This window comes from Mercenaria mercenaria, chromosome 10, assembly GCF_021730395.1.
Source record: "Mercenaria mercenaria strain notata chromosome 10, MADL_Memer_1, whole genome shotgun sequence".
Taxonomy (NCBI): domain Eukaryota; kingdom Metazoa; phylum Mollusca; class Bivalvia; order Venerida; family Veneridae; genus Mercenaria; species Mercenaria mercenaria.
Genome location: NC_069370.1, coordinates 24634018 through 24657476, shown reverse-complemented (window position 1 = coordinate 24657476; position 23459 = coordinate 24634018). Strand labels below are relative to the sequence as shown.

At 34.6% G+C, this 23459-nt stretch overlaps 1 protein-coding gene across 3 annotated transcripts in view; it reads left to right on the top strand.

Annotated features, from left to right (window-relative positions):
- The window catches only part of LOC123559620 (mucin-17-like), a 45345-nt gene extending 42329 nt beyond the window's left edge, over positions 1-3016 (top strand). For all 3 annotated transcript variants that reach the window (XM_045351587.2, XM_045351588.2, XM_045351586.2), the window contains one exon: positions 1060-3016. In XM_045351587.2, coding sequence (XP_045207522.2) covers positions 1060-1913 — 854 coding nt within the window. In that variant the 3' untranslated portion in view covers positions 1914-3016. The remainder of the gene's footprint in view (positions 1-1059) is intronic.
- Positions 3017-23459: the final 20443 nt, after the last annotated feature.

The window sequence follows — 23459 nt, the reverse complement described above, 5'->3', positions numbered from 1 at the left end:
TTAACATGGAAAACTGTTTTTGATCAATAACTTGAGAACCACTTGACCCATGATGTTGAAACTTCATAGGATGATTGGGCATACAGAATATTGATTTTTGGGTCACTCAATCAAAGTTCAAGGTCACAGGGCCCAGAACATGGAAAAATGTTTACAGTCTATAACTTGAGAACCACTTGACCTAGAACATGGAAACTTCATAGGATGATTGGACAGGCCAAGTACTTGATCCCTGTTGGATTTCAGTCACAGCTTTTCTACAAAAGCATCTTCTAGTTTTCCTTTAGAAACAAATTTTCGTCTCGCTAATTTAATCATGTAGCAAATATCTTTAAACCTTTATTCAGATTTACCAAAGCTTTATTTACTGATCATAGTAAATTTGATAAAGACCTGAAATATTCTAATTTATTGCTTAAAACCTGCAAGGTTTATTTGAGCTTTAGCGTAATTTGATAATGGAACAGCTTTTATTGATGATATAATAAATAAATATAAATAAACATTGAATGGCTTCTATTGATTATAACTTGGTTCATGAATGGATGATATTTAGAGTAAGTGTAGAGTGCAAGAAACGTAGCTCTGTCTTCAGTAATTACATCATTATCTCTATTTTTTACTTAATTAAAAGACAACTTTGACTCTTTTGAAGGAAAGTCACTTTAACGGAATACATTTTTGATGGAATTAAAGGAAGTGAAGGTCACAAGCGCCATAACTGTTGTCTTCAATGATTACAGAATTATCTCCCTTTTATGCTTATAGCTTCACATTTGTACATTTTAAGACAATAAATGTTAAGGTTGATAATCTGCAAAAGAGAATTTGATATTTATATAATACTGACACGGCAGTAGGAGGAAATGGAAAGCAAAAGAACTCTAAAAATATATCCTGATAGAATGTTGCCATTTTAAAAATATCTCGAACCAAAGGCTTTTCTTGGTTTTTCTCTTTACAAAATAGATTTTCAATAAATTTTGAAAGATTTTATTTTGATCATTTAAATTCATGTGAACCAGTTTCTTTGAAAATAATTACAAATATTTGTTTCAGATCACTTAAAGAGATGTAATCATCCCCCAGTTACTGTTACTAGACTTGAAGGACATTCTCCTTCAGCAACCCCTTTGTCTTACCACAGTTTATATGGTCAGGGCTCCCCGGGTGAAATAAATATTCCAACAACGGGGCCCAAGGTCATTGCCAAGGAGATGGAGAGTGCAGCATTCGCAGGATTATCGGCTGCTGACAGAGAAACTATTCAGAAACATTTCTTATTAAATGTTCCCACGCCATCATCAGAAAACACAATAGTTGCTGGTTCAACATCATCTACGCCTCCCCAGAGTTTGGATTTAAGTATGCCTGTATCTGGGCATAGTGTTTTAAATATTCCTGCATCAAGTGCAGGGCCTAATGATTTATCTGTGTCAGTATCAGGGCAGAATGGTCTCAGTGTGTCAGAATCAATGGCAGAAAGTCTGCCCTCAACCATGGTCAGTGATTTAACTCCCACAGAAACTTCTGTTAGTGTTTTAAATGTGCCTTTGCCAGGGCAGAGTACAACTTTATTGGAGAATTCACGGGTTGTGACTGCGAGTGGAGAAACAGCATCAGTGACTGTGCGGAGAGATTCTGACATGGGTCAGTCATTAGACTTAAGTGTTCAGAATTCTTCTGGACCGTCAGTTCTCATTGAACATCAGCCGGGTTCGGATCTCAGGGTCCAGATTCCAGGCTCCATAGCTACAAGTATTGCAGAGTACAGTGGTGAGCTGCCAGATTTATCTGCAATGAATGCCTTGGCATTGATACAGGGCAAAACTGATCAGCCAATAGAAACATCCGACACAAATGACCAAGACAACGTAGCAAGTGAAGAACCAATAAATTTAGCAGACTCTTAAAAGTGATCATTATTTTGTGAATAATTTTGCTTATGTTCAAAGGTAAAAGTACGGTTGGTAAATATATATATATTTATATTTTTGTGTTAGATTTTGTAAATGAACTTCAATGTTGTGATATTTATTAGTAAGTGTGCTAGAAGAATTATTTGTTATAGGTCTTATTTTCTGTTTCGTAATTTTTGTTTTAACACCAAAGTTTTGGATGATATAATCAAAACCATGTATTTCAAGAATTATGTGTTTTAAGTTATCTTTGAACTTGTGATTTCTCACATTTTAAGACAAGGTGTCTTGTTTCACAAAATAGTTCTTGTTTGTATGTCTAGTTAAGAATTAGAAGACTTTATAAATAGTGATATTTTAAGATGTACATAATTATTAATACTTACATTTTAAGCTGTATGAAATGGGAAGAGGTTTTTTTGGCATGTTTTCAAGTTACAGAATTATTTGAGAATTATATTTGACAATTTTTGTATGCTTTTAAATTAAAAAATCGAGGCACTTTTTTCTGCAAAAATCTCAAAGGGCAAGCCTCTAGATTTGCGCTCTTTTAGCTAAACTATTTGAAGAATAAGAAGCATTGTTGTGCTTGCCCTGATATTTGTATTGGCACATTGCTCTTGGGTTGAATTTTTATGGCAAACTTTTTGGTTTGGCTATATCTTCTTAACTACTGCTACTTCACATAATTCAACTTTAGAAATTATAAAATTATACATTTGTTCATTTCATGTCCGGTGCAGAACTTATTATACACTACGACTTCAAACTTGGTATATAGGTATGTATATAGGTATGTGGTGATTGGACAATGTGCAGAGGGCATGAACTTAGTCAAAGTTCAGATGTCAAATCCATGTCCAGAGCACAACTATTCATTTCAAGTGTTTACTATAAATTTTGAATATAGATGGGTGATGATGAGATGATTTGCAGTGCAACAACCCACCCTGCGCCACTCATCTCTTCTTGTGCCTAAGAATTGTGTCAAACTCACCCCCACCCACCATCCCCCACCTTTTGCAGACACTCCAAAACTTTCCTTGATCTAAAGCTAAGGGCATGCATTGCCTCACTTTGCAGAGCTCTTGACAAACATTCATTAAGTTGTTACTATAAATTTGATATAGATGTGATGTGAGATATTCGTGACAACCACCTGCGCCACTATCTCTCTTGTGCTAGAATTGGACAAGTAGGAAATTTAACTATACATGTGATGGTGATGCAATGACACCCTTTCCATTTGATACCGCTTCATCAAAATTTTATGTAAACATTGACTATATTTGTAACAGGCTTAATGGAACAAAGTTTCACGTTGAGCTCTAAGTATAGGTTGGTGTTCCAGCATTTTTTGCACGGTATCGGCAATTTCCTGCAACCGCTTGAAGGTTGTTCATCAAACTTGCACTTTAATTTCTTGCATGGACATAGCTTGTTGTGATGGTTATGCTTCAATGAATGCAAGGTTAGCCAAACTCAAAAACAAAAAATCCTCTATATGAGATCTTCCTTTGGATCCTAGCATTGAATTCTCCCCCAGACTTTGTTTTACTGCAGTCTATGTATTTTATTGTTGTATAAGTTTATCAGCATACTCAGTGGAGCGATTAGGGCCAAGTTTTTTTCTTGTTTTTATGTATATTTGTTATTTTTTACCATGTTAGCATTTTCATTGTTTTTTCAAATCCTTCATCGTTTTATACTTCGAGAAAACTAGTTGATTGTTGAAAGTATTTTTTGTCTTATTAATATATATGTCTGTGAAAGTTCTTCGATAAACTGTTTTTAGAATTGCTGATTGTCCTGTCTGATTGTAGCCTTAAACTATTGTAGTTGTTGTTTAAAGTCTATGGTGAACATATTTAATATATTTTTGTCAAAGCATAAACCAGGCTGCTGTATACTGCCTTGTGTTTACTGTTCATTTCATGGATAGAAATAGAAAAGTTCAACGTGAGAAACCAACCAGAGCAAAATCTTCATTATTTCATGAGTGCATGTAATCAGAAACCTGAACTGTAAAATTGACAGTAGTTTTCCTTCTCTTATATCCAGGGTTGATAACAGTAAATACATTACACACTGTAAGTCCACAGAATTTCACGTGATGAGAGATGCTGATGCTACTGACAGAAAGATAAATAAAAACAAAAAACAAACAATTTGAGGATAGTTGGATGCACGACTAGGCTATTTTTCACTCCTCAGTTTACTGTCTACAAACAGGTTACTTCCCTTGAGTAAATATGTCTATATATAACAGGAGTTTGAGCTCTAGGACAACCTCTGTATCATTGATGCATATTATACCCAGGTTTAGAAGAGTCACTAAATTAAAAACAAGTTTGTTTTTGTTTTTTTGCCATTGTTGGTAATGAGAGTCAGATGCCCTTACTAAACTAAGTTTACTTCAGATTTGATTCACGATGACAGCTTTTACTTGAAGGAAATTATATATCCTATTTTTGATGACACAAGGGTATTATGCTTTTCAGTATAATTTAATGATTGTAGACTGTGAAATTGAATTGTTAATCAGCAAATTGATATTGATGTATCCAAAATAATCTGTTTTCTCACAGAACTTTTTGAATTTTAGATAAATTTACAGAATTGTATGACGTATTTTATTTTGTGATTCTTGTTATATAGATGTAGTTTGTGATTGTTAATAGTGCTTTAATTTTTGTTGGTTATTTGTTGAAGAAATTGTCAAGATACAATATACACGAGAAAGTACAAATGTACAATCTCTATTAACCAGTCAGGTAAAACTATTTCATTCATGTTTAAGTGACTAGTATTGACGTGTACCTTCGTATCAGATGTCTGTTGGCTTTTGACATTTATAAGCACTGTCTCTCAACTTCTGTAAGTCTTGTTACTCAAACCTGTGTAAGCACTATGGCAAAAAGAATTGTAGTTCACCAAACTGAGTCACAATGTTTATGGGCATAATATCTCAGTCAAGTTAGATAACCACCCAGATTTTACCAGAAGCTCTGGAGTTATAGTCCTTGAATTACTAGAATTCAAAAAAATGGACATTTTAGCAGCTTTCTGACTAGAGTATTTCTTATCCAGTGTTCACCAGACTTGGTTAAAATATTTATGAGCATAATATCTAGGATAGGCTTGATATCCAGTCAGATACTCTTTGTCACTCTTGAGTTACAGCCCTTGAATTACTCAAAATTGCGAAAATTGACATTGTCCACTTAATGACTTAAGTGCTTTTTTTCACTGTTCAACTTAGTCTGAATATTCATGAACATACTATCTTGAGCAAGTTGGATCATCAGGTGGGTAGACTTTGTTGGTTTGCAGTTACCACCCTCAAATTATTCAAAATTGAGAGTTGACGACTAGTCTGCTCAGTAAGCAGAGTAAAAAGTAATTTCCTGTGACTGGTGTATATTGTGACAGACCCTTGTTTTAAAGTTGCCTCTTTTTGGACTTCGTAAATTTATTCTGTTGTGCATTTTCAAACAGCATGTGTCATACAGTCTTTTACACATTATGCTGCCATTGGAAACTTGAACACTGCACTTGAACCTGGCAGCTGGTCATGACACATTTAAAGGTATATCACAAATTTGGTAGAACATACAAAAGTTGTGAATCGATCTTGTTATTATCAAGCTGTTTACCTCTTTTCAAAAATTGTTCTTTGGTTATATTAAATGGAGCATGTTTACGTGAACTTTAAAGGAGAGGTTGTTGTTCAACAAACTGTTATATCAAACATGGAAATATTTTGTGCAGTTGCCAGTACATAATAAATCTGAAATTAGTTTAGTGATTAAAAAGTTGTGTGTAACAAGTTTACCTACAACATCCATAATCTGCATAATGTCAAAGATCAGTAACACGTTTACCTACAACATCCATAATCTGCATACTGTCAAAGATCAGTAACACGTTTACCTACAACATCCATAATCTGCATACTGTCAAAGATCAGTAACACGTTTACCTACAACATCCATAATCTGCATACTGTCAAAGATCAGTAACAAGTTTACATACAAGATCCATAATCTGCATACTGTCAAAGATCAGTAACACGTTTACCTACAAGATCCATAATCTGCATATTGTCAAAGATCAGTAACACGTTTACATACAAGATCCATAATCTGCATACTGTCAAAGATCAGTAACACGTTTACCTACAAGATCCATAATCTGCATACTGTTAAAGATCAACTGTGTTTCTGTTATGCTAATCTTCATTGAAATTATCACCGTTACTCTGTCTGACATATTTTACATGTTATCATTTATTTGTATCAGTATAATCCACATCATCATCATCATCATCATCATCATTTGTTGAGGTATTTACCAAATATTGTTACATAATTGTTGGCTGTTTATAAAGTGCTTGCTTCTATCTCTCAGAACTTATATCCCACTTGTCTCATTAATGAAGTTCAGACAGCAGCTTTCATCTTAGTCCTATTGGTTTACTATATAAACAGTGAAACATGTGTCAGCAGTGTTTGGAGGGCAAAGATTGTGATCTGTATATACATGTGGTCTTTATTCACAGGTAAAGAAATGAAATACTTCAGTGTAAAATGAAACTGGTTCTCTGTTTACATGTGGTGTTCAGTATTCTGTTGAAAAATGATGCTGAACCCAAAACAAAGAGGAAAGTCTTAACAGGTTTATGTTACCTTTAACATGATTAAAATTGCAACATTAAAAATAGATCCAGAAACTTGGAAATACTGAATATCTTATACATGTAAGATTGTTATCCCCCGCCGATGAAATCAGGAGGTGGGTATTGAAATGGCGTCAGTGCGTCCATCCGTCAGTCTGTGCGTCCGTCCGCAGCCATTTCTCAGTAACTAGCCGGTAGAATTTCATGAAACTTGAAATAAACATGAACCAACATACTGCGATAATGGCCGTCAAGTTTTTTTTGATTGATCAATTTCCTTAAGAGTTACTGCCCTTGATGTAATGAAAAATGCCCAAAAATGTCCATCAGCAGCTTTTTCTCAGTAACTAGCAGGTAGAAATTCATGAAACTTGAAATGAACATGAACCAACAAGAATAGGGGAGCTATCCTATCGCCCGGCGTCGGCATGTGCGTTAGCGTGAGCGTCGCACATTTGTTAAAGTTTGCGTACCACCCCAAATATTTTCAAAGTCCATTGAGATATTGCTTTAACATTTGGCATACTTGTTTACCATCATGACCCCATTCTGTAAACAGGAGCAGACAACTCTATCAAGCATTTTGACTTAATTATGGCCCCTTTTCGACTTAGAAAATGCTTATTGTAATGTTAAAGTTTGCGTGCCACCCCAAATATTTTCAAAGTCCATTGAGATATTGCTTTCATATTTTGCATACTTGTTTACCATCATGACCCCAGTCTGTAAAAAGGAGGAGGCAACTCTATCAAGCATCTTGACTGAATTATGGCCCCTTTTCAACTTAGAATATGCTTATTGTAATGTTAAAGGTATTCATTTTCTGTTAAATTGATTTTGACTATTGAAATTATTTGCTCTTAGTAACATCCTTAACTTTTTGCCGGATATATCTTTTTGCCATTCCTCACCACAAACCCTTTCGGCGGGGGATACCAATTCATTGAATTTTGTTTTTGTATTCAAGATTTTGAAAAGATATAAGTGCACATTATTGTCTCGGCCTATTTTTCTGCCAAACATTTCCACTAAAATATTTGAAGAACAGGGAGAGCTATTTCCTGGTATTTAGTGTTGTTAAACTCGAAAAAAAAGATAATTTGTTAAATTTATTTGTTTACACTCTTATACAGCTAATCAAAGAAAAGAAAGTAAATTTATTAAAACAAAATTTACTTTACATGTATACAATTTTTAGCGCACAAGAGTACAAATTGCACTAGGTGAGCTATTGTGATTACTCACTCGTCTGTTATATTGTCTTTTCACACTTTTCTTCAACCAACATCTCTGAAACCAGTTTATGGAAGTCGGTGAAACTTGGCCTGGATATTCATTACAAAATTTTTACCAAAATGAATAACTTTAAATTAAAGTTTTTTCTCGAAAACTACTAGAGGCAGAGCTTAAATATTGAGAGCGTAGCATTGTCTGGTGGTCCTCTACCAAATTTGTTCAAATCATGCTGCAGGAGTCCACTAAGGGGTTCACTTATTAACAAGGTTTATAAAAAACTGTTTATTGGCACTTGTCATTGGGAAGGCAGGTGACAACATTTGCCTTTTAACTTGAGTAAGGAACGAGCGATTGCATTAAAACTTTGTTACATAGAGGCATTTGGGACTGCATATGAGGTCATCAGGGTGAAATTCAAGGCCAATTTTGCAGAAATAGATTTTTTTCAATTGGACCATTTATAAGCTTATATGAAGAACTGTATATTCATGATTTTTTTCAGACTTTTTTCAAATTGTTCAATCTTCCCCAAGAATCCACCAGAGGTGTAAATAGGAAATGTTTTTTTAACAATTTCTCATTAACTACTCAATTCACTAAATTTTTGTCTCTACCTTTTTAATGGATTTTTGGCCAGGTGAGCAACTTAGCACCATCATAGCTCTCTTGCTTAATATAATCTTACGCTTTTCATCTTATCATCTTAGAACTATTCTGTTATTTTCTGTACGTTAGTGTCTACCTCACAAAAACTTAGATATATATACTGCATACTTAAAGATACTTATTCATTAAAATAGCAGACTCACATTTTCTTTACATTTTTTTACTTTTTCAATCTTTTTCAGTATTAAAGTTAAAGTGAATACTAATTGCATAAATTGATTTTTTCTTTTAATATATTTATATCATTTTGTTTCAAGTCCATCATAATATTGTCATCCTGATATGAAATCCCATATATGAGATTGGTTATGATTCAGCTTTAACAGTGTTTTGGAAAGGGTTTTGCTAAAATCACAAAATAGCTCTCCTTCTCTTTGAATTGTAAAAGCATTAGTAGTGTCTCCTGCAGTCTGACCACAGTATTTTACATGATCTTCCTAACATCCATACATAATGAGCCAGTGAAAGAAACAAAAACAAACAGTTTGTTCAGAATTTTTTGTTTTTATATAGAAGAAAAAACATTTAATGAGCATTCTGGTGTACCAGTATATGCAGTGTTTTGTTGATTATTCAACTCTGTAATTATAGAATATGGATATATTCCCCATCCATTTTAATATCTTAATTTTAAGGCAGGTTGTCAAAAATGGGGATAATTATCATCTGAAAAATGTTATTTCTTTATTTATGCACATTATTTAGTAAATTTAAATTCAGCATAAGTTGAAGATTTTGGCCTATATAATTAGCTCACCTGTTTGAAGAATAGCGAGTACTATTCTACTCATCTGGACATCATCATCACACCTTAGTTAACGTGTTTAGTGCGAGGTCATATCTCAGTAGCCACTGCATACTTCACAAAGGCTTCCCCAGTTGTCCAGTTGTCAGACCTACTGAAGGAACGAAGCTGGATAACTTTTGGTAATTTGATATGAAATATGTCCCTTTTCATCATTTGTAAAGTTTTGTGTTCGACTATGAAGCTATATCTCAGTAACAACTATTGGTACATTGTAGTTCTGGTACAAGAAAACCATTGTCACATAAGGTTGTCCAGTTGTAACATTGTTTTCATGCATGACATCAATACCAAAATGTGGAACCTAAAAAATATGCTTCATTTTTAGCTCAACTATTCGAAGAATAGGGGAGCTATCCTACTCGCCCTGGCGTCAGCGTGAGCGTCACACAAATGTTAAAGTTTGCGTACCACCCCAAATGGCATACTTGTTTACCATCATGACCCCATTCTGTAAACAGGAGCAGACAACTCTATCAAGCATTTTGACTTAATTATGGCCCCTTTTCGACTTAGAAAATGCTTATTGTAATGTTAAAGTTTGCGTACCACCCCAAATATTTTCAAAGTCCATTGAGATATTGCTTTCATATTTTGCATACTTGTTTACCATCATGACCCCAGTCTGTAAAAAGGAGAGACAACTCTGTCAAACATTTTGACTGAATTATGGCCCCTTTTCGACTTAGAATATGCTTATTGTAATGTTAAAGTTTTACTCATAGCTTATATTATACTATCAAGCACTGAAAATAGTCGAGCGCACTGTCAACTGACAGCTCTTGTTATGTTTTAGTGAATTGTTGCAATATTTTAAGAGTGAACATGTCAAATGTATTTTTCTCTATTAAGGAACTATATAATGAGGATAATTTTGTAAAACATGTTGAAGATACTGAAATCTGATGTTCACTGTTTGGAATGTATTTTGATGTTACTTTGAAACAAACAAATATTTTATATGTTTTTGTAGAGGGAGTGGGGTGGCAGTGGAAGCAACATGGTAACAAAGAGGTATTTCAAAACTCCTCTTAAAATTAATGAAAATGTTATACCTTTACATGAATTAAAGCAGGTGAATGAATTTATTCAATCCATATCATTCTATAAATATTTGATAAAGCTTTTGAGAGTATTTGTTCTACAGTCTTACATTGGACTACTGATAATCATTATGCCTTTTGATTTGATGGAGGCCTAAAGTATTATTTGTTTACTGTAATGTAGTACCAGGTGGAAAAAGGTTTTAAAAAATGATGGAAAATCCTACATAAAACATTACTTAATATCTTGATCAATAAAACATTTATAGTAACAAAACCAAATATTTTATACATGAGTGAATTGCATGTGAAAGTCACTGTTTTGTAACTAGAAAAGCAAGTTGTTCTGTATGAAGACATTTATGTTTTGATGCTTCAAGTTTCTTGTTATATTTCTGTGTATATGATGTTATTGTATATCTATTCTAGAGTAGCTCAACTCTGAAATATAGACTACTACTAAACTGTTCTCGTTTATCTTCTCTATTATAGTTATTGCGCGAGATTTATATATATTACATATAGAATCTCTTTGAAAGGGAGCCAGTACAAATTTCTTTATGTGTGTTTTAATCTGTTGACAGTTTTAAAATCCAGCTATTCTGTGTATTTCATATTTTGGAAAAGTACTTATTACAAGTTGTATTGAAAGTGTGTATGTACAAGTTTAGAGTCTTTTTCAACAATGTTTCAGTCATATAAATGACAATGTCTACTTGTAGCATTAAGCACAATGCTCAGCTTTAAAGTTCTGCCTCAATGTAATATCACGCTTTAGACATGTGACATGATACTCCGACCAGTTTCTTTATACTGACACCATGCTGACCAGTCCCAGAACTGTCTTTAATGCTGAGTGCCATGGAAGCTACTGTTACCATTTTTCAAGTCTTTGGTACGACGCAACCAGGAAACAAACCCACGACCTGCAGCACTGGTAGTTGGCGCTATACCGCTAGACTGTTAAAGCAACATCACGTCTCAGTAGTTTAGTGTGTAAGTAGAGCTAAATGTAGATGTACATTTAAATGCCTTCTTCACAAGAACTGCTTGATGGATCTTCATCAAACTTTATCTATAGCATCATTATAGGGTCCTCTCCCTGGCCATTTCTAGGGGCTACTAGAGCTCGAAATAGAAATACCTGTAAATGGCTTTTCATAGACCCTGCTCAGATCTTATCAGACTTGATATTTATCATCATTGCAAGGTCCTCCCCGAAATTTGTTAATATGGGGACACTTGGCCCTTTTATAGACCACAAGAGGTAAAAATAGAAATACCTTCTCATGAACCACTTTATGGATCTTCATCAAACTTGGTCTGTATTATCATTGTAAGTTCCTCTCCCAAATTTATTGTACCCACCAACAACAAAGTTGTAAGGGGGTGTATACTGGTTTCAGGTTGTCTGGCCGTCTGTCCGTAGACGCAATCTTGTGCGCACCATCTCTCCTTATCCCCTTGACAGAATTTAATGAAACTTCACACAAGTGATCAGTACCAACAGTAGTTGTGCATGGGGCATGTTAGGTTCTTTTAGAAAAAAAATTTGCAGAGTTATGGGACTTTGTTTTTTTGTTACTATACTATATACATAGACACAATCTTGTGTGCACCATCTCTCCTCATCCCCTTGACACAATTTAATGAAACTTCACACATGTGATCAGTACCAACAGTAGTTGTGCATGGGGCATGTTAGGTTCTTTTAGAAAAAAATTTTGCAGAGTTATGGGACTTTGTTTTTTTGTTACTATACTATATACATAGACACGATCTTGTGCGCACCATCTCTCCTCATCCCCTTGACACAATTTAATGAAACTTCACACAAGTGATCAGTAACAACAGTAGTTGTGCATGGGGCATGTTAGGTTCTTTCAGAAAAAAAATTGCAGAGTTATGGGACTTCGTTTTTTTGTTACTATACTATATACATAGACACAATCTTGTGCGCACCATCTCTCCTCATCCCCTTGACACAATTTAATGAAACTTCACTCAAGTGATCAGTAACAACAGTAGTTGTGCATGGGGCATGTTAGATTCTTTCAGCGACAAAAATTGCAGAGTTATGGGACTTTGTTTCTTGTTAACATACTATGTACATACAGTCTGCATATGCAATCTTGTGCGTGCCTAATCTACCAAACCCTTACACACAATTTAATGAAACTTCACACAAGTGATCAGTACCAACCCTAGTTGTGCATGGTGCATGTTACATTCTTTTAGATAAATATTCTGCATAGTTATGGGACTTTGTATTTTGTTACTATAATGTATACATACAGTCTATATACATACAGTCCACATAATTATGCAATCTTGTGTGCGTCAAATTGCAATGTACTGTGTCAGTGCATGCGGGGGGTACATTCATCACCTTTAGTGATAGCTCTAGTTTAAATTGGGGCACCTGCCCTCTTTTAGTGGCCTCTAGAGCTTAAGATAGAAATACCTTCAAACATATTTTTCATAAGAACAGTTTAATGTATCTTATCCAAACTTTGTCTGTAGCATCATTATAAGAACCTCCTCAAAATCTGTTCAAATGGAGGCACTTGGTCGCTTTTAGGTGCCACTAGCACGAAAAATAGAAATACCTTTAAATGACTTCTACTCATGAACCAATAATGGATCTTCATTAAACTTGATCTGAAGTCCTCTCCCAAACCTATTGAAATTGGGGAGCTTGACCCCTATTAAGGGCCAGTAGAGCTGAAAGTAGGAAGAATGACTACTTATCATGAATTGCTTTATGGATCTTCATCAGACTTGGTCTGTACCATCATTGTAATTTCCACTCCCAAATTTATTCAAATGGGGCCCTCTGGTCCCTTTTAAGGGCCAGTAGAGCTGAATGTAGAAATACCTTTAAACAACTTCTCATGAACTGCTGGATGTATCTTCATCAAACTTGGTTTGTAGTATCATTACAAGGTCCTCTCCCAATTTTATGCAAATGAGGGCACTTGGCCGCTAGAGGTAAAAATAGAACCATTTTAAAGAGACTTTCCAAAATATCCTCAGCCTTCTCCAGTTGTTTGTGTACGTTTTCCACCCATTTTTATGCCCCCCCCCCCACCCCCTCAAAGTTCTGGGACGGCACTTGGAGTCCGTCTGTACATCCGAATTTGTATCGTTCATATCTCAAAAAGTATTTGACCCAGAGTCATCAAACCTCACAGGATTGTTATTCAGCACGGGAAGCAGTGCACCAGGGGTTTTAATTTGGATCTCACAGTCAGACCAGAGTTATGGCCCTTGGCTTAGTCTGAAATAGGCATAAAAAAGTTTGTGTCGTATGTATCTCAAAAAGTATTTGACCCAGTATTATGAAACATCAGAGGAATATTATTTAGCATGCGAAGTTGTGTATCTAGGGTTTTGTTAGAGATATCAATCGGTCAGACCAGAGTCATGGCCCTTGACTAGTAAAAAAATATGCATGAAAAGGCATAAAAGTTATGTCGCACATATCTATAAAAAGCATATTATATAGGGTCATGAAACATCATAGGAATATTATTCAGCATGTGAAGTTGTGCAAATAGGATTTTGTTCTGGATTTTTATCAGTCAGACCATAGTTATGGCCCTTGATTGTCAAAAATATGCATAAATGGGATAAAAGTTTTTCATTTGTATCTCAAAAAGTATTTGACTTAGAGTCTTAAAACATTAGGGGATTGGTATATAGCATGTGAAGTTGTGCACCTGGTGTTCTGTTTGGGATATCATTCAGCCAGATTGGAGTTATGGTCCTTGACTTAGTGAAAAATACACAAAGTGCTTGTGTTGCATGTATCTTTGAAAAAAATTCTCCTAGAGTCATGAAATCATGTAGGAATATTATCCAGCATGTGTATTTGTGCATGAGTTTTTTTAGGGGGTGGGGGGTCACTTTGCTTGACCAGAGTTATGGCCCTTGACTTAGTCAAAAAATAAAAGTTTGTGCTGCATGTATGTAAAAATGTACTTTTCCTAGAGTATAGCCTATGAAATTTTGCATCAGGTGTTCTTCGGCTAGGCCAGAGTTTTGGCCCTTCGCTAAGTGAAAAATACACATAAAGTTCTTATGTTTGTGTTGCAAACATTTAAAAAAATATTAAACCTTGAGTCATAAAACCATGTACAGTGACACAGGAGTGGGGGCACCTGTGTCCTATGGACACACATCTAGTTATAGACCTAAGAAGCATATTGTGTTTAAACTGTTTGTCAGCTGTCACATTCATTTATGTAATCGGCGTCTCTGGAACTTTATACACCTGGAGCATATTATGGTCATCATCCAAAGTTGCACACTCTAACCTGTTTAAGCTCTGAAACTCCTGTGTGCGATATAGGACCGTCATGACCCTCTTGTTTTGATTTCCTGGTTGTGTTACCTCGACGAACAAAACCAATTCCTAAGTGTGTATACTTTCTTTTTCAAAATGGAATTTCAATCTACAAATTTAAGCTCCTACAAAGCTCTTTTAGCAAGCAAAAAAAAAACAAAACGAAAGTGTATGCCAGTAAAAATATAGTATTTCGCAGTATGTGTTTTTATCAATTCACAAGATGTCCCCATATTTTATATTCTACAATACATTAAAATATCTGAAAAACAGTACAAGTAATGTATGTACTTATGTACAAGTTGAATTTTACAATGTCTGGATAAGAGTATAAAACACTTATTTGATGCCATATCGACATATCGGCATTTTACACAAAAATAAGATAGAACTGGAGCTGTCACTTAAGGTTGTTAATACCCCAAGAAGCCGTTTTGATACATGGTATGTAAAATATGATCATGACCTTTGGCCTTCAAGTGTGACCTTGACATTGAACCTAATTACTTTTGCTTTTCACTCTGCATGTCGTCTTGATGCGGTTAACAACTGAGGCTAGTTCTATGAATATCCTTCCAGCGGTTAAGGCAATACAGAGTGGATACAAATTAAAGCTATCTGATCTCAACCTCAAAGTATGACATTGATCCTGGACCCAGCGACACGAGTTGTGCTCCCTGCATGTAGACTTGATGAGGTATATATTTGATGCCATTTTTAGCTCACCTGAGCAATGCTCAGGTGAGTTTTTCTGATCGCTCGATGTCCGGCGTCCGTCGTCTGTCGTCTGTCGTCTGTCAACATTTAGCTTGTGTATGCGATAGAGGCTGTATTTTTCAATTAATCTTTATGAATGTTGGTCAGAATGATAACCTTGATGAAATCTAGGCCGAGTTCGAAAATGGGTCATCTCAGGTCAAAAACTAGGTCACTAGGTCAAATCAAAGAAAAACCTTGTGTATGCGATAGAGGCTGTATTTTTCAATTAATCTTCATGAATATTGGTCAGAATGATAACCTTGATGAAATCTAGGCCGAGTTTGAAAATGGGTCATCTCGGGTCAAAAACTAGGTCACTAGGTCAAATCAAAGAAAAACCTTGTGTATGCGATAGAGGCTGTATTTTTCAATTGATCTTCATGAATATTGGTCAGAATGATTGCCTTGATGAAATCTAGGCCGAGTTCGAAAATGGGTCATCTCGGGTCAAAAACTAGGTCACTAGGTCAAATCAAAGAAAAACCTTGTGTATGCCATAGAGGCTGTATTTTTCAATTAATCTTCATGAATATTGGTCAGAATGATAATCTTGATGAAATCTAGGCCGAGTTCGAAAATGGGTCATCTCGGGTCAAAAACTAGGTCACTAGGTCAAATCAAAGAAAAACCTTGTGTATGCGATAGAGGCTGTATTTTTCAATTGATCTTCATGAATATTGGTCAGAATGATTGCCTTGATGAAATCTAGGCCGAGTTCGAAAATGGGTCATCTCGGGTCAAAAACTAGGTCACTAGGTCAAATCAAAGAAAAACCTTGTGTATGCGATAGAGGCTGTATTTTTCAATTATTCTTCATGAGTGTTGGTAAGAACGATAACCTTGATGAAATCTAGGCCGAGTTCGAAAATGGGTCATCTCGGGTCAAAAACTAGGTCACTAGGTCAAATCAAAGAAAAGCCTTGTGTATGCGATAGAGGCTGTATTTTTCAATTGATCTTCATGAATATTGGTCACAATGATTGCCTTGATGAAATCTAAGCCGAGTTCGAAAATGGGTCATCTCGGATCAAAAACTAGGTCACTAGGTCAAATCAAAGAAAAACCTTGCGTATGCAATAGAGGCGGTATTTTTCAATTGATCTTCATGAATTCTGGTCAGAATGATTACCTTGATGAAATCTAGGCCGAGTTCGAAAATGGGTCATCTGGGGTCAAAAACTAGGTCACTAGGTCAAATTAAGGAAAAACCTTGTGTATGCGATAGAGGCTGTATTTTTCAACTGATCTTCATGAAATTTAGCCAGAATGATTACCTTGATAAAATCTAGGCCGTGTTCGAAAATGGGTCATCTGGGATCAAAAACTAGGTCACTAGGTCAAATCGAAGAAAAACATTGTGTATACAATAGAGGATGTAGTTTTCAATTGATATTCATGAAATTTGGTCAGAGTGATTGCCTTGATGAAATCTAGGTCGAGTTTGAATATGTGTTATCTGAGGTCAAAAACTAGGTCACTAGGTCAAATTAAAGAAAAATCTTGTGTATGCGATAGAGACTGTTTTTTCAATTGATTTTTATGAAATTTGGTCAGGATGATTGCCTTAATGAAATCTAGGTCGAATTTGAATATGGGTCATCTGAGGTCAAAAACTAGGTCACTTGGTCAAATCAAAGAAAAAACTTGTGTATGAGATAGAGGCTGTATTTTTCAATTGATCTTCATGAATTTTGGTCAGAATGATTGCCTTGATAAAATCTAGGTCGAGTTTGAACATGGGTCATCTAGGGTCAGAAACTAGGTCATATCTAAGAAAATGCTTGTTTTATCGCAAGAGACCAATTTTTTGGTCCAATCTTAATGAAAATTGGTCAGAATATTTGTTTCCATGAAATCACTAGGTCAAACATGTTTTACACTGTTATGGTGTGTTTCTTAGGTGAGCGACCTAGGGCCATCTTGGCCCTCTTGTTATGAAAATCTTCCGAGCGGTATAGAAGATATGAAGCGGACATGAAGTTAATCTATCTGAACTTTGACCTCCAAGTGTAATCTTGACCTTTGACAGACTTACCTGGGTTGTGTCTCGTCTCTGCACATCGTCTTGATGAGGCTACTTACTGGAGCAAGTTTTATGGAAATCTTCCCAGCGATAAAGAAGATACCCATGGAGCGGACACGATTACGGACGGATGTGTGGACCAACGGACGGACATGCGTGATTACCATATAGACCCCTATGTACTTCGTATTTCTGTGATTAATAACAACACTTGATTTTGAAGCCAGTGCCACACCAGTAACTAAAGCCTTTCGGGCAGTCTGATATCTGGTCACCACACTGAGTCATTCTATCATGTCATGATGACAACCGAAGGTTAAAAACTAGTTCATTCTCAGATTTAAGAACTAGCTTTGTGCGCAACACCATTAATACACTATGTAAGTATAGTACTAGAGGTTAATTAACGACACAAATAATAATCCTACTACACCTGTATGGCACAAGTTAATAGAACAATGAAGTAACTGTATGGTTAAAAACTTCGTGATGAGTCATTTGATTATTTGGTTGTAATGTCATAATAAATACTGAAGTGTTTTTTTCTTGTTTATATATATATACAAATGTATGATGTGTGATCTGAATTTACTTATTTACTTTAATTTACTTTAAGTCTAATGACTTAAAGCATTTTCTGATATCATACAATAATCATGTATTTGACAAGTTTTTTTTACACTGAGATAAGTTCTTCCCGCAATAATTTAGGTATAACTGGGGATTAAATATTGATCAATGACTTGGTAGGTAAGACTATCTATGGAAATTAAACAAGAAGTTACAAAACATCTTAATTAAACAACATGCTTCAGAATGATCAAATTAATACATAAGTATATATATATTAGCAACCAACTTTATTTTTTTAACTGTTTTTCATAATTTAAAATCTTGGGTACTATCTCTACACTGGAATCTTTAAAAAAAATATTAAGACTGACTTAGCTGTTTATTCCTTCATCGCGAAAGTACAGTAAGCGCATCTTTTCTCTCTCTCTCCCCTCCCCCTCACCCCACCTCCAATTTGACATACTTATGGAACCTTTAAAAAGACATTTTACAGCAAAAGTTAGTTTTTGCTAGATACTGTAACTGAATCAATTGTGACTTTTTCAGTGCGAAGATATTGTAACCACATTTTTCCGTATTGTCACATGAAGAAAGAGAGGAATCTTTAGCGGAATGACAAAAGAACATATTTATTATGTGGACACAGTTATTTATTATGTGGACACAGTTACAATACTTTCGTACCAATGTAACATTAAAAATCTTTGTACGAAAAGTATTATTGCTCTTGTACATTTACGAAAGTTTCACACTGAAACACATAAAATATTGTGACAAATACCGTTTCTTCCATTTTTAGTTGGAACTTAACGCCAATATTTTATCACATATTGCGGGGTATAATAAGACACATGAACCTAAAACAAACAAACTAAGACTTGAATGTCAGATACACCAGCTTCGCGCTGAGCCCACATTGAAAAAAACAAGACCCGTATACGTTACCCTATTATATATTTTGTATGTATTAAGTTTAACCCATGTCATATTACAGATATTTATGCCAACATCTGACGCATTCTTTTCAGCTAATTCAAAAATAGAGAATCGGTTTAGCAACTGGATTTCTATTCACCAGCTTGCAGAAATGAATAGGTTAGCAAATAGATGTAGTTACGTAGTTACGTCGGCTGAAGAGAGGTGATCAGTTGAGAATGAACCCAGTGTCATAGTTTTTCCTTGCTGAATTAAACAGACATGTCGACTGAAGAACTACTAAATGATGGTTATAATTCCGATGTCTTTGCATTTATTGAAAAGTGATATTTCAACTTGATATTACTTTTAACTTAGATTTCTATCACTGAGTTAAAAAGCTCGAAACTCCATTCCAAAAATCGAGGATAACTAAAACAATAGTAATTTATTGTGAAATTTGACATTTACAAAACAAATGAAACAGAGCGTAATTATTAAAATGAAAAAAAAAAAAAAAAAAGAAACATACGAAAAAAAAAAAGCGTTATACAAAGCATCTAATAACTATTACTAACAGCATCTAGACACAAATATATAGCAAATGGAAAGCCGTGACAGGTTAGCGTTAGACACATTTTTTTTATTGTTTCTTTTCCTGGTAAAATCTTAATAGTATTTTAATTAATCTGAAGAAGATTGGTTTGGGAACCTCGAAACCTTGAAAAGTCAGGGGGAAATGTTTTCTTTTTAAGGTAAGCGAATTGTCAGGGAAGTCTTGATGATGGTCAGTGAAAAATGAAATTTTAGAAAAGTCAGGGGAAAATGAAATTCTGGGTCGATTTTTAAAATATTCAGTGGCTAGCAGTATTTATAAATATTTCCAAACACATTTTGGTGTAATGGTGTATGTCAAGTCAAATATTGTCACTGACTAATATCATCATTATAATGTTTACACTCATATATTTTTGGTACATGTATTTGTTAATGTAAGTTTGTTATATCTGAAACAAAATAAATATTATTATAAGGGTGGATTAGACGGCTGTAGGAGAGGAGGCCGAAACAATATGGTGGTACTGGTCAGAGAAAGTCAGAGAAAAGTCGGGGAATTTCATTTTGTCAACTAAGTGGCAACGCTGTGCTACCAACTCCCGTCCGTTGGAAAATCTCTTGATTTAGAAACAAGAGATTTGCCGACACCTGCATTTATCATCATAGTCTTGAGATATTCACACGTGCCAAAAAGTAATGCATTGAATGAACACATATCAAGTTTCTTTTGCACCAGTTCGGTGTTAGTTTGGAATCATTCCAGTTAATATTTTAATAAATGAAGAATGTAAACAATTAATATATTAACATAAAACCGTTTACATATCATTATTTCATTATTCCGCCATTCTAAAAGTTCCTGACTTTTCTTTTTAGATTTTTAAAGTACAACATCATCCCACGTAATTTTTATCTACTCTCATATAAGTGTCGATTCCTTGTCAAAATAAACAGTTAAAACGTTTTCTTTGCATTTTGGCTTAAACGTTCAGGCTTCGTCACCGTTTGACGCCAAGTTAAAAGTCGTTTACGAGGCACCTCCATACTTTCGTCCATGTAAAATATACATTTGTTATGACAAAATATTTCAGCGTTAGTGTTTATACTTGAAGTAAGCAACATAGATATACATCTTGACTAAGTTTAATGTAAGCATGCGTGTGTTTTGGGCTGTAAAGTTAACGCAGGGTCCTTTAGTTCCTCTGCGACAAATCATCTACTCGCATGTTATTCTCTTTAATGAATCAATTCTATTTTGTGCAAAATTTATTTCCTACAAAAGTACATGTACGTAAATACACATGTTTACAACTAGACAAAAAATTAAACATGATCATTATATGACCTTTAAGTCACATTAGATATTCGTTGATTTCTTGTATTAACAGTATATTTAATAGGTCGTGGACGGTGCTGTTTGCTTTGTATAAAGGTATTTCCATACAGGAACTTATGACACGCACGCGCAGTCCAATGTTAACCCTACCCCTAACTCAAAGTGTTGTCACATACTCCTTTAAAAAATAATTTACTCCCGTTTTCAACAGTGCTTAGTTATGTATGGTATATACCATTTGGGTCGAAAGTCTGCTTTGCGTACGCACATATTTCAAATTATTCGTGCACATATAAAAACATGCACGTCCACGTGTATATTTTATACAAGCACGCATAAAAATGTAGGTGCACGCTTATATGCATGTGTATATAATTATACGTACACTCGTAAATATAAACGTCTGCGTGTAACTTTTATACGTGTACGCGTTAATATGTAGATGCATGCTAAAATGGGCCTGCTTGTGTAAACATACATGCACGTGTCAGAAAACATGCACGTATAAATGTACGCGTGTATGTCCATGTAAGCGTGCGTTTAAAAATATACACGTGGACGTATACATTTAAGCGTGCACGCACATTCTAGCTGCATTTAATATACGCCTGTACTTATAAACTTTCAAGTGTACGCGTAAATATATACGTACACGTAAAATTTAACGCATGCATGCGTAATTCTGGGTGGTGCTTATATAAATACGCGTGACCTATATATTTACCATTGTACGCGTAAAATTTTACGCTTGATTCTGGGTGTGTGTATATTTACAAATTTGCAAGCGTAAATTTATACGTACACTTGAAATTATAGGTACACGTATATATACGCTTGCACGCATATATTGATGTGCACGAGTAAATTTATACAAAGGCGCACGTCGATATAAGCATGCACCTACATATTTACACTTGCACATATAATTTTTATCACATGTTTGGTGTCGTGGAAATGAAATAAAGCCATTACATGCATTACATAAATTTGATAATACACTAGTGTAATAATATAAGATTCTTTCACTGGTGGTAGGTGTAAATGGGAATATCCGGCTCGAGGGTAACTGTTTTTGGCGGTAACGAGGCTCTTGCCGAATTACCGACTAAACAGTTACCCGAGAGCCGGATATTTCCATCTACACCTACCACCAGTGATTGAATCTTTTTCTTGCATGCCATGTTCAACAAATAATAGTAAAAATAAATTCAAACAAATGCTTTTCTTATAGCACTTTTTCTTATATTAGCGTATTAACAAAGCGCGGGAACTTTACGTCCGTAACCAGGAAGTACGTCATGACGTTACAAACACGAAAAAAAAACGTAATAGCTCCGGTTTTGTTTTATCATCTTCAATAAAACGTTATGTTATTTCCGTAAACTGACCTTTTTTGAATCGAGAAATATGTTATAAGGAACAACGAGAAACTATCAAGGTATTTGAATATACAAAACTAAAATCTATATTAAAATGTTCGTGTGACAAGTCGTACATAAAATGAGATAATAATTTCGTGGAAACATCAACAAATGTACAAATTCTCTATGTACCCCTATAGAAAATTTGTATCTTTTAGCGTCAACGGTTTGTATCTTTTAGCGAGCCTAAAAATGTTGTATCGTTTAGCGTTAGTTTTGTATCGAGCTTCGATTTTGTATCATTTAGCGTTGGTTGTATTTAGCGTCAGTTTTGTATCATTTAAGGATGTACGAGCGATTTTTTTCTAACGTTAAGAATTTTTTTATACTCTGTGAGCTTGAAGAACATTAGTTTCTAAGACAAACAAGAGCAGAAAAAACATAGGTCACCGAACTCGTTTTAATTTTATAGGGCATTTTCTTCACCCACTGCTTAAGCATTTCTGAAATTTTGTAAAAATAGAAAAATGGTGGTACTATATAAAACATATAATATCCTACTTAATCTTATAGGGATTTCAGGTCTTACAGGTTAATATGAATATATGGTGATGTCAGTATTATATAAGCATAAATGTCACTAACAAGTCTCTTTAATTTTTACATGTTGACATAATTACCCCACCCACATTATTTTCAATGGAAAAAAACGTATTTAGATCTACAAAAAAAATTCTGACGTTAACATTTTCAAAATATTTTGCAGCATTAAAGACACACAAAAATGCTTCAAACTGGAAAGAAAAAAAGTTGGGGTCACCGTGCATCTAAGAGATTTATTAGGAAAAAAACTGCTAAAAAGTGGTGAATTTTGATATTTTTTGTTCTTTTTGTTTTAATCTATATTTTCTAAATAATATAAAGTGCTATCTTGAAAACTTTTATTTTATTTATAGCATAACATTATATGTATCAGTCAGAAAAATATTAAAACCAAACCTGATCTACTTTAATAGATATTTGAAATTACCTACCCCTACCCCATTGTAAATCTTACACTAATTTTAGGCAAATGCCAGCCAAAAATAAGGGTGAAAAATTTTTTTTCGCAAAAAACATAACATATTTGGCTAAATGGTACATTTTTAGCCATATTTTAATTATTTAGCATTAATTTTTGGCAAAACTTTCGTTAGAAAGCAATATTCGAAGAAACATTTTTCAAAATGGCGGATATCC